General features: G+C 39.7%; 1 protein-coding gene across 2 annotated transcripts in view; it reads left to right on the top strand.

The window, feature by feature from the left end:
* adcy3a (adenylate cyclase 3a) overlaps positions 1 to 13,335 on the top strand; it is a 40,911-nt gene extending 27,576 nt beyond the window's left edge. Inside the window, exons 13-21 of one of the 2 annotated variants that reach the window (XM_080040204.1) lie at positions 1,268 to 1,384; positions 3,046 to 3,326; positions 4,478 to 4,559; positions 5,551 to 5,709; positions 6,004 to 6,150; positions 7,097 to 7,210; positions 8,153 to 8,276; positions 10,862 to 10,986; positions 12,899 to 13,335. In XM_080040204.1, coding sequence (XP_079896330.1) covers positions 1,268 to 1,384; positions 3,046 to 3,326; positions 4,478 to 4,559; positions 5,551 to 5,709; positions 6,004 to 6,150; positions 7,097 to 7,210; positions 8,153 to 8,276; positions 10,862 to 10,986; positions 12,899 to 13,081 — 1,332 coding nt within the window. In that variant the 3' untranslated portion in view covers positions 13,082 to 13,335. Of the gene's footprint in view, positions 1 to 1,267; positions 1,385 to 3,045; positions 3,327 to 4,477; positions 4,560 to 5,550; positions 5,710 to 6,003; positions 6,151 to 7,096; positions 7,211 to 8,149; positions 8,277 to 10,861; positions 10,987 to 12,898 lie in introns of both variants that reach the window. The other variant, XM_080040203.1, reaches the window with a different exon arrangement.
* The last annotated feature ends 406 nt before the right edge of the window (positions 13,336 to 13,741 follow it).

Below are 13,741 nucleotides of genomic sequence, written 5' to 3'. Positions count from 1 at the left end.
CGAGCTCGGGGCGCTCTTCAGCACTGGCCAATATCGCATTAAATAAAACAATGCAATAAGTGCACAATACTGTTTCAATTAAAGGAGGCACGTGTCCATGTACAGTATGTGTCCATCCTCACAGTGCATCATGGGAAGCTCCCCCACTAGTTCTGAACTCTGCAACTAGAAGGACTGAATGAAAATGTGTTGAAAACCGTCTCCAATGATAAATAACACACAGGCTAACTTGGAAATGAAGTCCTATGTCCAAAATTCCGAACCACCCCTTTAATATGGTACAAGAGCTATTTAAGATATGATGGTGTCTGGCCATTAAGGACTTTATAGGTGAGGAAAAGGACTTTTTTTTCAGGGAGCCAGTACAGAGAAAGTAATATAGACTGTGACGTGATCTCTTTTCACGTCAGTACACATGCAGCAGCATTGTGGAATCAGTTGGAAAGTATTCAGTGACTCATTTGGACAGCCTGATAATTACGTCGCTGATATGGAAGCTTGTATCGACTCTATAAACGCTCGATAATTATTATTAACGGGCGAATTAATCGCACAGGGGGAAAAAAAACGCGCCCTGTGTGCAAAAGCCTTTAACGTTGTTTGGGCTGCCGTTAAGAACTGCCTGGTTTCTGCCTGCTAACTAAGCCAACTCAAGGAGATTAAAAAGGATTCCGATTTTGATTCTTGGATTTGATACTAGATTAAAATTCAAGACCATTTCTATCAAAGCTCGTCCCCCATATAGCAGGGAATTAGAATTGAATTGAAATGATTTGGTTTACAGTCTGCACTGAACTGCAACTGTTTATTAGAAATAACATTCATCTATTAAAGGTAGTACATTATGGAACACACTACCCCCAACTATAAGGGTCCCACTCTGGCCACCTTTAAGAGCCAAGTAAAGGTGTCAAAGGTGCAACCACCTCTAAATGTACATACCTTATTAGTTGTGTATTAATTGTGTATTTGTTCAACCTAATAATACTACTAATGAATGATCCTGTTTTACTTTTCTTTCTTTCTGTGTCTCCGTATTTGTATATAGCAAATGTTTCTATTGTATATCTTTGTCATTTTTATTGTCAAATCAACCTACCTAATGGACTATAGATGTAAATTAGCCCCTGGGCTACAATCCAAATGTTTATGTGTACTGCTGTACATGTTCATTAATGTGCATTGTCCTGAAACAAATAAATAAATAAATAAATAAATAAATAGATAAATAAATAAATTCCTAACCGGGCTGCTGCTTGTGTGTCAGGTCTTTCCCCAGAAACTGGTGTCTTTCTCCACCTGGATCGACCACACCCGCTGGGCCCGGAACACCTGGGCCATGGCAGCCATCTTCATCCTCACCATGGCAGACATCGTGGATATGGTGATCTATACATCTCTTAATAACTAAAGGAGTTATTTGATACCGGAAGTTTAGAATCGTTCTATCGACATCTTCCCGACTTTTCTGAAGTCCTGAACTGTCAAATTTATTCTCAACATTGTATTTGGTCTTTATTCACAAAATGTATATTTACATTCTATTCTCTGCATATCGACTGTTTTCTTCCAAACACATAATAAAAAAAATAATAATGAATTGCCCTCCGCCCAAATACTCTTTCGTACAGCGGACATGGTTCAACATTAGCCAGGTGGCCATTGGCAACCATTCAAATAAATCGTCAACCAAGTGTTGGCCTTTGGTATGGCATCAAAGGCAACAACCTTTTTAGCTTTAAAAAAGTAGGGAGAGCAAGCAGCAAAATGCGCACTCCAATGTGCATGGTTTCTGGTCTGGGTCTGGTTAGCAGTTTTGGATAATGTTTGTTGACAAAATCACCTTTTGTCAAAATCAGTGAATATTTCTTCACAATCTGCTTCTCGTCCGAACTGTGAGTGTGTGTGTGCTAAAAAAAATCTGGTATTTAAAGCTCCCATATTATACACTTTTCGGTTCTATTATACACCATATTATATGGTCTTAATGGTCACTAATACGTTTTTCTTTAATTGTTTGCTGAAAAAAACTTTCAGATAATTTATTGTACTATGCTGATGTTCAGCTAATCTCACAATGGCCTATTTTTTAAAAAGAGCAGCAGCTCCCCTCGTAAATATACAATCTTTGAGCTGCCCCCGCCCCCTGTCCGGAAGCGAAGCCAGATACGCCTCGCCCTCTGTCTGTCAGGGCCGTGGACCAATAAGAAATAGGGGTGTGGGCTGCACAGTGGAAGCTTCTGGCTTTCCAGTTTGTGAGGTCAGAAAAGGGGAAAATTCTGACTGGAGTATATTGGGGGGAGGGGTGGGGGTTTCAGAAAGGGGGAGAGTGAGAACAGGAGAGATATTTATTTTTTAAAATATTTTGGCAGTCTCTAGGCACACCGTGGACCCATGGATATGTTAGAACACATTTAAAAAGTGCATTTAGCATAATATGTGACCTACACAGCCTAGGCTCTGTGAACAGGCAAGTGTACATTCTACGGTGGGCTCCCTTTTTAACATACCAGTTAACAGAGCTTAGGGCTGTGTAATACCAAGAATTAGATATTCACTGACTTTGACAAAAGGTTATTTTGAAACAAACATTCTCCAGGATGGCTTCCCCCCCCCCCTACTGTAATAACAGTCACTGAGCGTTTTCAACACGTTAACCTGATTTATTTAATTAATTTTGTAACTGATTTAATTTTCTATCTTTTTTTTAAATGTTTTATTACTGTCTTTGATTGTTTTGCATTGTTTTTTTTTCATTTATACATATTTTTTGTGTGTGTGTGTGTGTGTGTGTGTGTGTGTGTGTGTGTGTGTGTGTGTGTGCTTATGTGCTCATTGTCTGCTCTTATGCTAGTGTGAAAGCATATGAGCAACAACACTAACATGTAAATGTATTTTGGGTGTGGTTTCTACATAAGCCTATACAGGTTTCTGCCACACCCACACATGTATTTTTTTTTCTACTATGTGTTTTTTATAGTGATTGTATGTGAAGTAAATAAACTAAAACTAAAACTCTGACTCTGTCTCTTCTCCACTGTGTAGCTGAGTTGTCTGCCTCCAGTGCCAGTCTCCAGCAGCCCTACAGTGGCTCCTCCCCCCTCCTCCCCCACCTGGCCTGGCCCCGTGGGTTGCCTGGACAACCCTAAATACTACAGCTACGTGGCGGTGCTGGCTCTGATGGCCACCACCATGCTGGTCCAGGTCAGTCACATGGTCAAGCTCACACTCATGCTGCTGATCACCGTGGCAACAGGCATCGTCAACATCTACAGCTGGAGGGACATCTTCGACCGCTACGACACGGCCCGCTTCCAGGACTACAGGTCAGGCCAAAACACAAGACACCGTCATATGTATAGTGCAGTAATAATAATAATAATAATAATAATAATAATAATAATAATAATAATAATAATAATAATAATAATAATAATAATAATAATAATAATATATTTATTTATATATATAGCACCTTTAAAAACAATGGTTTACAAAGTGCTTTAAAGGTGCTGTAAGCGGAATGGTTCTTTTAGCTAACTTCATGTCAGTGACTGCAGTTAGCAGTCCCCTCCCTCGTCCCTACATCACCACATTAATGCACTGCGGTCTTCAAGCAGCGAGTTATCTAGCATCATCTCAGATCCATAAGTGTGATAAAACATGATAAAAACCATCAAAACAGACATTGGGAAGGATTTTTACCTGCTCCGCCATTGTAGGCGCATAAACATTCACCCATCTGTTGCTCTGTGCGTGCACCGGCAGTGAGACCATGAGTGAGACGGGTGTCGATTTGTAGCGTTCTCTCTTGTGATTGGATAAAAATTTCGGGATCCTCCAATAAGTTTATTTGACAATTACATGCAGAGCAGCTGACTGAGAGATCGGCTTTATGAAACGCGTACATTATGGAAGTGATCACTGTATGAATAAAGAGCGATTTAACACTTATATTAACATAAATAAACCGCTTACTTCAGCTTTAACAAAATACTTGTGAGCTAGTACAATCAAATAAATACGAACTAATCAAAATAAAAACACATACAAAAAATGAACCCTCTTCCTTTTTCACCACCTTTTCTGAAAAGCTGTGTTCAAAATCCCCAGTACGGATAGCTCTCCGCTTATGGCATCATAAAGGGAGAAGCCACGCCCCATCAATACCCTAACTTAGCACTACTTTCCACCAGGGATAACCCCATGTACCTGATTGGCCATGAATCAAACTGACCAGACTGGGCTTTTGGAAGAGACAGGCTCTAAAAAGGGAGGAGATTTAGCAATGGCACTGTGATAAATAGAAAGGGTTTATTTTAGACACTGCACAATGAAAACTATTTCAAGTAGATTCCAAAATTAAAAATGTAGAACCTGAACATAAGCAGTATACGTGACCTTTAATAAACAATAATGGCTGTCAAACACTGGCCTTGCAGCACAAATGATCAAATATCAACGTTCTTCTTTGCAGTTCGTACCTGGTGCCCTCCAAGTTCACAATGACAATCATGATCTTCATCATGATGGTCAGCTTCTACTATTTCTCCAGACATGTAAGTAACTGTACTTTAACAGCATGCAAAAAGATAACCCGTTTAGCAGTGTAGGATTGTTGCTATATTATCCTTATGCAGTGATAAAATATCAATGAGTAGAGCTGCTGCCAAGGATATGTCATTAGAGCAGCGCTGCACTGTGACAGAAATAAAGAAAAAAAGTTTGGGAAATATGGAATGATTTTGCATTCAAACCTAACAAACTTACATAACCAATGTTATATATATATATATATGTATATATATATATATATATATATATATATATATATATATATATATATATATATATATATATATATATATATATATATATATATATATATATATATATATATATATATATATATATATATATATATATATATATTTGTGTCGAGTTACCCATTAAATCACAAATGTTTCCATCAACTTTCAAAATCAGAGAAAGTATTCATTTAAATGAAGATACGCACCGTTTCACTCGCCACTTGCTCATCGCCTGTAATGGACAGGGGTCCGTCTACTTCCTGAAAATCCTGGCGAAACCATTAGCTAATGGAAACATGGGGAGTTGCTGATAATACTGTTGGGAAGGAGTCACTCCACAACCGGGCCAAAAAGAAAAAGGAAGAAGTAGCAGCTTCATATCATTGGTTTGTTATGTTGTACTGTTTGCAACATCGGGATGGACCTCATTTATAGAATAGAATAGAATAGAATAGAATAGAATAGAATAGAATAGAAATCTTTAATTGTCATTGTACACAGTACAGTGAGATTCAGAGAGCAGCTCCTTAAAAGTGCACACAGTTATCACAGTGTCACAATAAAAAAGTTTAAATACACACTAAAGAACCACAAACAAAAACATAGAACGACAGAGGTAGGATATGTCTGGTGGTGCAGTGGTCAGTGGAAATATGCCTTGCCTTGTTAGTGGTTATGGATTACCAAATGCCAAAGGCTATGCTAAAATGCTATGCTAACGTGTGACTGTGTGGTGCAGGTGGAGAAGCTGGCCCGCACCCTGTTCCTGTGGAAGATAGAGGTCCACGAGCAGAAGGAGAAGGTGTACGAGATGAGACGCTGGAACGAAGCGCTGGTCACCAACATGCTGCCTGAACACGTGGCAAGACACTTCCTGGGCTCCAAGAAAAGGGACGAGGTAAGATCACCCACATCCAAAGAGAGAGACCACATCGTGGGGGGGGGGGGGGGGGACGACCCATTCATGTAAAAATCGCTATTCCTATCTCCTGTGATTTTTTTCTTTTTTTTTAGATATGTATTTTGCCACTGCCGGTAATGTTGAGTAGGGAGGTATGGGGATTGGAATGCAGGGAATGTTTTTCAGTGTCTCACCTTAAAACCATGTTGAAATCTTTGCTGTAAAATTTGACGTGTGGTTGTCGACTAACCGTCTGATGTCTGTCTCTCCCGTTGAATCGACCTGTTCCAGGAGTTGTACAGCCAGTCCTACGATGAGATCGGAGTCATGTTCGCCTCCATCCCAAACTTCTCTGACTTCTACACAGAGGAGAGCATCAACAATGGAGGGATCGAATGCTTACGCTTTCTTAATGAGATCATCTCAGACTTTGACAGTGTAAGCTGCTTTACTCATACTGCGTATCTGTGTAGCAGCATTATATTGGCTGGGGACTTCACTCTATGAGACTTTTAATTGGAAGCAACATGACACCTTTCAAGTTCAGTTTCTTTAATCTATCATATGCACAACAATGACTGAAGCAGTTATGGCAACACTCTCTCCAATAATGCGACATACGAATGTATAAAGAAAAAAACAACACAGAAGTGGAAAAGAGAATCTAAGACAGAAATAGTGCAAAGTTCAAATGTAGGAATAAGATATTATTTATAATATATAGAAAATAAACGATGAAATGGATATGAATAAAATAAAAAACTTTACAATATACTTGAATACAGTAAACTGTGATGCATATGTTACTTGCCTTGCTTAAAGGTGCCACAAGGAAGTTTAAAATACTCATAACAATCTCATCTTTCCTCTGATCACCAAAAATGACATGTAATGGCAAACGAGACCATCAGTGCAAAGAATGCTATTTTTATAGAGTTTTTTTTTAAATGCCATTGTTCTGGTACGCTCACCCAGGAACAACAGCTGGCATAGTAAAAACACTACCGCGTTTGTCCAAATTTGTCCGAATTAACACAAACTGAGAATTCTTCATAGCATAGTTTCGCTTGAAGAGGAAACGGGTAGAGGTCGCTCATTGCTAGTTAGCTCAGCTCAAAGACTTGTAGTAAATGGGAAGTATTAGCCTGCGTCCTCCGACAGTCAGAAGTTAAACTTTACAACATCACTTAACCGTCATGTGTGCTTGTTGGGTCTTGTTGTTTTCCACGTTAAGTTGTGATCTAAAACAACTATTCCGTTAGGCTACCAGACCATACTCCACAGTGACTGGTCCCATCATGCTGTACTTGGGCCAAAAGTATCAGTAGTTGTTTGTGAAGAGTTCAAACCCCCTGTGTTAACATTGTCCCTGTCTCCATGCCAGCTGCTGGATGAGCCTCAGTTCCGCTGCATCACAAAGATCAAGACCATCGGCAGCACCTACATGGCAGCGTCGGGGGTCACGCCGGACGTCAGCAACGGCTACAGCTGCATCAAGGTGAAACAGCATGCTCACATGACGGCTCCAGGCAGCGCGTGTCTCACACGGACTGAACTCATACCAAAATTCACTCTGTTACTATTAGAAAAAATATTTCTGCACCGTGAGGGCCTGTGTCCACCAAACGCGCTCTTAAAAGGCGGAGCGATCCGTGCGCTCTTTTCGCTGTGTCCTGTGTGTGCACCATCGGCTGGTTGTTTGAAAAAAAGAGACGTTGATGAGCAGCGCTTTTCTTCAAAAGTTCAACTGTTTTTAACAAAAAGCGCTCGGGGCGCTCCGCCTAAAAACGAGAGGCGCAGGGAGCATTAAACGGTGCCGGCGCTTCTTTAATAGGAGTGTTGCCAGCAAGTCCTACCATAGAGAATGCTTTGCAGAGAGGAGTGACGCCTTAAAATAACGCGTTTGGTGGACATGGCCCCTAATGCTGATTTTGAGTGTTGATATTAATGTGGTAGAGGTATACATATATATTTCTTTTAACTCTTAATTTTTCAATCCAGCTACCAAAAAACATAGAACACAAAGATCAAAAAAACATAAACAGACAGACAAGCCGAAAAATCGAAACAAGAATATCACGGGGTGACGCTACTCCACAATGAAAACCTTCAATACACTTTCTTACTCCTTTTTTCCCTTCTCAGTCCATTTAAAAAGAGCCTAAGCCATCCTTTTTTCTTATATGCAGTCCAATTTTTTCGGTGTTCACAGACCTCTGCTTTAGTCCTCAGGCAGAAGGTGGGTTTCTCCAAGGAATACATTTCTTCTACATCGTTCATCCAGGAGGGTCCATTTTCATCCAGTTCCTTGTCATGGCCTATTTCTCCCCCAATTATCTAGATTTTAAAAAGACAGTTGTCCTTTTCCAATGATACCGTCCAGAATGGTGTTTTCTTAAAGGTATCTTAAAGCGCTTTTGTTTTTGTTGCCTGACAGAAGGAGGAGCAGTCTGACAGAGAGCGCTGGCAGCACCTTGCAGACCTGGCAGACTTTGCTCTGGCCATGAAGGTCACTCTCATGAACATCAACTACCAGTCCTTCAACAACTTCATGCTACGCATCGGTATGGACCCACCCCTTCACCTACTGTATATCTGTCTGTGTTTGGGTCTGCTGTTTGTACTTCTGTCCCATGTAAGAATCAAAAGCAAAAGTCTTTAAGGAAAGCTATTTCAGCATTTGGATAAAGTGTGTGGGTGAAAGCGCTAGGACTCGGAATAGAATTTACTTTTTTGGACTTTTAAAGTAAGGCAAGGCAAGTTTATTTGTATAGCACAATTCAGACACAAGGCCATTCAAAGTGCTTTACAGGAGCAAGATTAAAATACATAATACACATTAGAAAAGCGAATGAATAGAAATAAAACATTGAAAAGCTAATGAATAGAAATAGAATATTTAAATACAATAGCATTTCAGTAAGCACAAGGAACTTTGAGTTGTTGTTGATTGTAGTGCCTGCTTTGGAGAAAAGCAGTAGTGTTTTTACCACACCAGCGTTATCGTCCTGAAGGACTTTTGCTAGTGTGTGCCTGCGGCGCGTGCATTGGTTTAGGAAGGGAGCGTAAGAAAGACGGCAGGATACATGGACATGAGGTAATGTTTTTATATGCGACTATGCCAGATTAATAAATGTAACATGACCATGGTGAAGAAAAGTATACTTTGATTGTGTATTGTTTATTAACACAGGCTTTTCCAGTCTGCCTGCTGTAAATGGTTTTCTCTGAGTTGCATTCAGACCTGAGGAAAGGCATTCATAATAACTGTCAAAATAGCATTCTTTTCACTGATTGGCTCGTTACAGGTCATGTATGATCAGCAGAGGAAAATGTAGGCTGTTTCATGAACATTTAAAAGTTCCTAACATTAAGCACAATGGTTAAACCTGCTTTCTGCCAGATTCGGATGTACAAGTCCACTAGTAGTATCAATAACAACAGTAAAAGCTCACATGATAAATTGGCTGTTGTTGTTGTCATGATGGAATTAGTACAGTGGGGATGCATTTGACTCAATATATCCAAACAACAGGTCAACAGGAAGTTGAGTTTTGCTTGTTTCTAAAACAGGCCTAGTTCTGTCCACAGATGAAGTAAATATCTGACAATTTATCAGAGTTTCCTTGTTTGACTAACTTGCCCTGCGTTCCAATTCCCATACTTCCATACTATTTAGTATGCCAGAAAAAGATTTAGGACGTCCCAATACATGCCCGTAAATTATAGCGTGCTGAAAATACATAAATGCCACACAAACTCCAATAGCATTTTGGAGTATTCGTCTTTATTCTTGACATTTCTCGACATAATGAAAAACAAAATCCTTATCTGATTTTTTTTGTCTCTCCTGTGGCTCTAAAACTCTTCTGTTCTTAAGTATGTAGTGTAGTAAAAAGAAAAAGTATGTGATTTGGAACGCAGGGTCTGTGTCCATGTAATCCCCTTGCCAGTGTTCATAGCATGCAAGCATCCTCATAGAAGTTGTCTAAAAACCTCAAAGCGATTCCCTTTGGTATGTTCTTGTACGAAGCTTTACAGCATTCTGTGGACAGGTCACATCATCTCTGTGCTGGTGAAAGCCTTTCAAATATTGACTCAACCTCCAGCTTCCATTTGAGGCTGTGTGGCTGTGTGCTGATTACACACTGAAAGAATTTTTTTATTTCCATAGTGTTTTGATCACCATTGCGATACGACATTTTTGATTCACCAACTTAGCCGTTGAAATCTAGGGAATGATGAGTCATTTTTCAGTTAAAAGAAGGAGCTTATTATGCAGAGCAACCAAATAGGTGTTACATTCCACTTGAGGTAAAATGATGAGGTTAACCTAAGCTGTGGTTGCAAATGTTCATAGACTTTTGCAGAGCTCCTTATCCAACTTTGACCCACTGTTCTATTAAATTTTGCTCACCCATGCAGATTTAGAAAAGCAATGGACGCAAAAGTGTGTGTGTGTGTGTGTGTGTGTGTGTCGTCACTTCCTGTTATACTTCTAAATGAGTGGTTTAGACTACACACTTTCACATTTTGACTGACATTTCCAAGTGCATGCCATACGGTATTTGATTTTTACTTGTACTTTGTTCCTTCCCTCATAGACAACCATTGTTTTTTGATCATTTTTTGTTTAGTATATAAATCAATAAGCTGACCGTATGACTTTACTAGGAATGTGTCAATCCCATCAACATTTATGTAAAAGTATACTGTATTCAAATCGGTGTTAGGGCATGTTGCATATCCACCTACTTTATGTTTAAAACACCTTCTTCAATGAGTCATTCAACATTTATCTCTGCACTGTATTCTTGTTTACATCCTACTTGTATGTATGTAGCGGTTGAACGTTTATGTTTACCTTCCCTCATTTCCACTGTATCTACTCCAAGTACAATTGGCCTCATTCACAAGCTGTGTACACACAAATCTGTTCTTTAACTATTCATACATATCTGGGATTCATCACACATTTCCCAATCTGAATTTCTTCGTACACTGCTAAAAGTTTTTTTTTAGAACTGCCCCAGACCATTAGTATGAACAAATGCCATGTTCTCACAAGCATAGCCTTAGCAGCCTCATATCTCATACAACATAACAGTTAGCTTATCGTATGTGTGTGTGTGTCAACGTTCTCCACTAGGTCTGAATAAGGGCGGGGTGTTAGCAGGAGTGATCGGTGCCCGGAAACCCCACTACGACATCTGGGGCAACACTGTGAACGTGGCCAGTCGCATGGAGTCCACGGGGGTTATGGGAAACATCCAGGTAACAGCACTGGGGGCTTCACTACTGTTAACAACAAAAAAAACTTAAACATAAATGCTTTAGAGAGAAGGCGCAAAGCTTTTGGTGCAACAACATGTTAAAAATCTACCAGGTTTTAATTCAGGTTCATTCTAGGGAGAATTTATATGTAATGATTAGATGAAGAAGTGTTTACCTCACTACATATTACACATGTTCCTGCGCTACAGCTGTTTGAAAATGCAAGTTTCAATCTTTTATACAAAACTACATTCTGTCAAACACAATCAAGGGGAAATGTAATTCTTTTTTTTATAGGATACAGTACTGTTTGCAGTTTAAAGGAATATTTTTTTTTTCTTTTTTAGCTTTTTACCTCACTCTGGGTGTCAAGAAAAGGCGACAGAACTGTAACCGTGCATGCTTTTTTTAAAATAAATGGGTAAAGTTCACTCATTGCTAGTTAGCATAGCTCAAATACTAGTAGTCAATAGATAGCGTTAGCCTGCCTCTGTCAACAGTCCTACCCTAAATTACAACATCACCGAACGCTCACGTGTGCTTGTTGGGACATGTTTATTTACCACGTTACGTTACGCTTTGGTTGCGCTCTATAAATTGTGTCATTGTATAATCAAATACATAGGCCTTCAGGAGGAAACCATGTACTGCACATTTACGATTTGAAGACCAACGTAAAGTGCAACAAATATAGCGTGCATCACAACGTGTTAAATAATCAAAGTCCCAACAAGCACACAGGACCATTTAGTGATGCTGTGAAGTTTATCTTCTGTCTGTTGGTGGAGGCAGGCTGATACCAGCATTTTTTACAAGCTAACTAACTAGCGATTATGAGCGACCTTTGCCTATTTATTTTTTCCAAAAATGCACGCACAGTTTTAGTAATGGTTTCTGTCACCTTGTCTTGAACCAAAGAGTGAGGCAACAAGCTAAAAATAAAAACGTGTTGATCTATTCCTTTAAAGCTCCCATATTATACACTTTTCGGTACTATTATACACCATATTATATGGTCTTAGTGGTCCCTAATACGTTTTTCTTTAATTGTTTGCTGAAAAAAACTTTCAGATAATTTATTGTACTATGCTGATGTTCAGCTAATCTCACAATGGCCTATTTTTTTAAAAGAGCTGCAGCTCCCCTCGTAAATATACAATCTTTGAGCTCCCCCCGCCCCCTGTCCGGAAGCGAAGCCAGATACGCCTCGCCCTCTGTCTGTCAGGGCCGTGGACCAATAAGAAATAGGGGTGTGGGCTGCACAGTGGAAGCTTCTGGCTTTCCAGTTTTTGAGGTCAGAAACGAGGAGAATTCTGACTGGAGTATATTGGGGGGGAGGGGTGGGGGTTTCAGAAAGGGGGAGAGTGAGAAAAGGAGAGATTGTTATTTTTTTTTATATTTTGGCAGTCTCTATGCACACCGTGGACCCATGGATATGTTAGAACACATTTAAAAAGTGCATTTAGCATAATATGTGACCTTTAAAAGGTGATGGTATGTGAGTGTCAACTTCTGCTGCCCCCCAGTGGCCAGAAACATCTCTCTGGGAGATGTGTTTCTCTCAGCTTGTTGCTGCAGTCTTCTTGTAACAAGTTGACATGTAGATTTCTGACCTTCCTTTGTTTTGCATGAACAGAGTGCAGGTACAGTAACTTAGGACAGTTGCCACATTTATTTCTGTATCAAAGACAATTTTCTTTTCCTGTGTTAATGCTCAGAGTCAGAAATGCTTCTGTACCAGAGGTAGTAAACTAGCCCCAGAGCTCTCCTCAGCACTGCTTTAGTTTATTATTTCTGCAAACGAAAATATAAAATTGCATATATATTTTTAAATAATTGTAACACTGAATGTGTGTGTGTGTGTGTGTGTGTGTGTGTGTGTGTGTGTGTGTGTGTGTTTTGTTGCCTCCAGGTGGTGGAGGACTGCTACAACATCCTGAAGGAGTACGGCTTCCGCTTTGTTAGGAGGGGGCCCATCTTTGTGAAGGGGAAAGGGGAGCTGCTCACTTACTTTCTCAAGGGAAGAGACAAACAAGGCTCATTTATCAACAACGGCTCCTCGGTCACTCTGCCACACCAGGTGGTGGACAGCTAAGGACCACTCACACAGACACACACACACACATGCACACACACATGCACACACACACACACACACACACACACACACACACACACACACACACACACAGCAACACACACTTGTTCTCCGTCTATGGAAAGATATATGTGCCGGTATACATTGTATTTCAATTTCGAGTCGAACCGCAGAAGTGGAAATGTGAATAATACTTTGAATGAATTACAGTAACTGAAAAAAATATTACAAATTGAGTACGTTACCGAACCTAACAGGAGCATCAAACATTGGCTACTCATGCAATGAAAGAATATAAATGCAATGTTAAAGGTGCTCAGTTGGTGTTCGTTCTTGCACCCCCTTTGGACAAAGCGGTAGTGTTTTTTACTACACCAACTGTTGTTCTAGGGTGAGCGTATCCATGACAAAGGCATTAAGAAAAACTATATAACGATAGCATTCCTTTGACGGGCTAGATCAATAAACATAAGCAACGTATTGGAGAGACAGTGACTTGAAATTTAATGTGATTATTACACAGCCAGTTTAAAGAACCACTTTCACCTTTTAATTTCACACATTGCACTGTTAAATTTTTTTTTAAATGGTTTGAATAGAATTCAACACTTCAGCATGAGGATGACTAATTCAAACTGTTGTAATTTAAATACAAAG

This window comes from Ammodytes marinus (assembly GCF_949987685.1).
Source record: "Ammodytes marinus genome assembly, chromosome: 13".
Taxonomy (NCBI): domain Eukaryota; kingdom Metazoa; phylum Chordata; class Actinopteri; order Uranoscopiformes; family Ammodytidae; genus Ammodytes; species Ammodytes marinus.
This window is presented reverse-complemented; position numbering and strand designations above follow the sequence as displayed.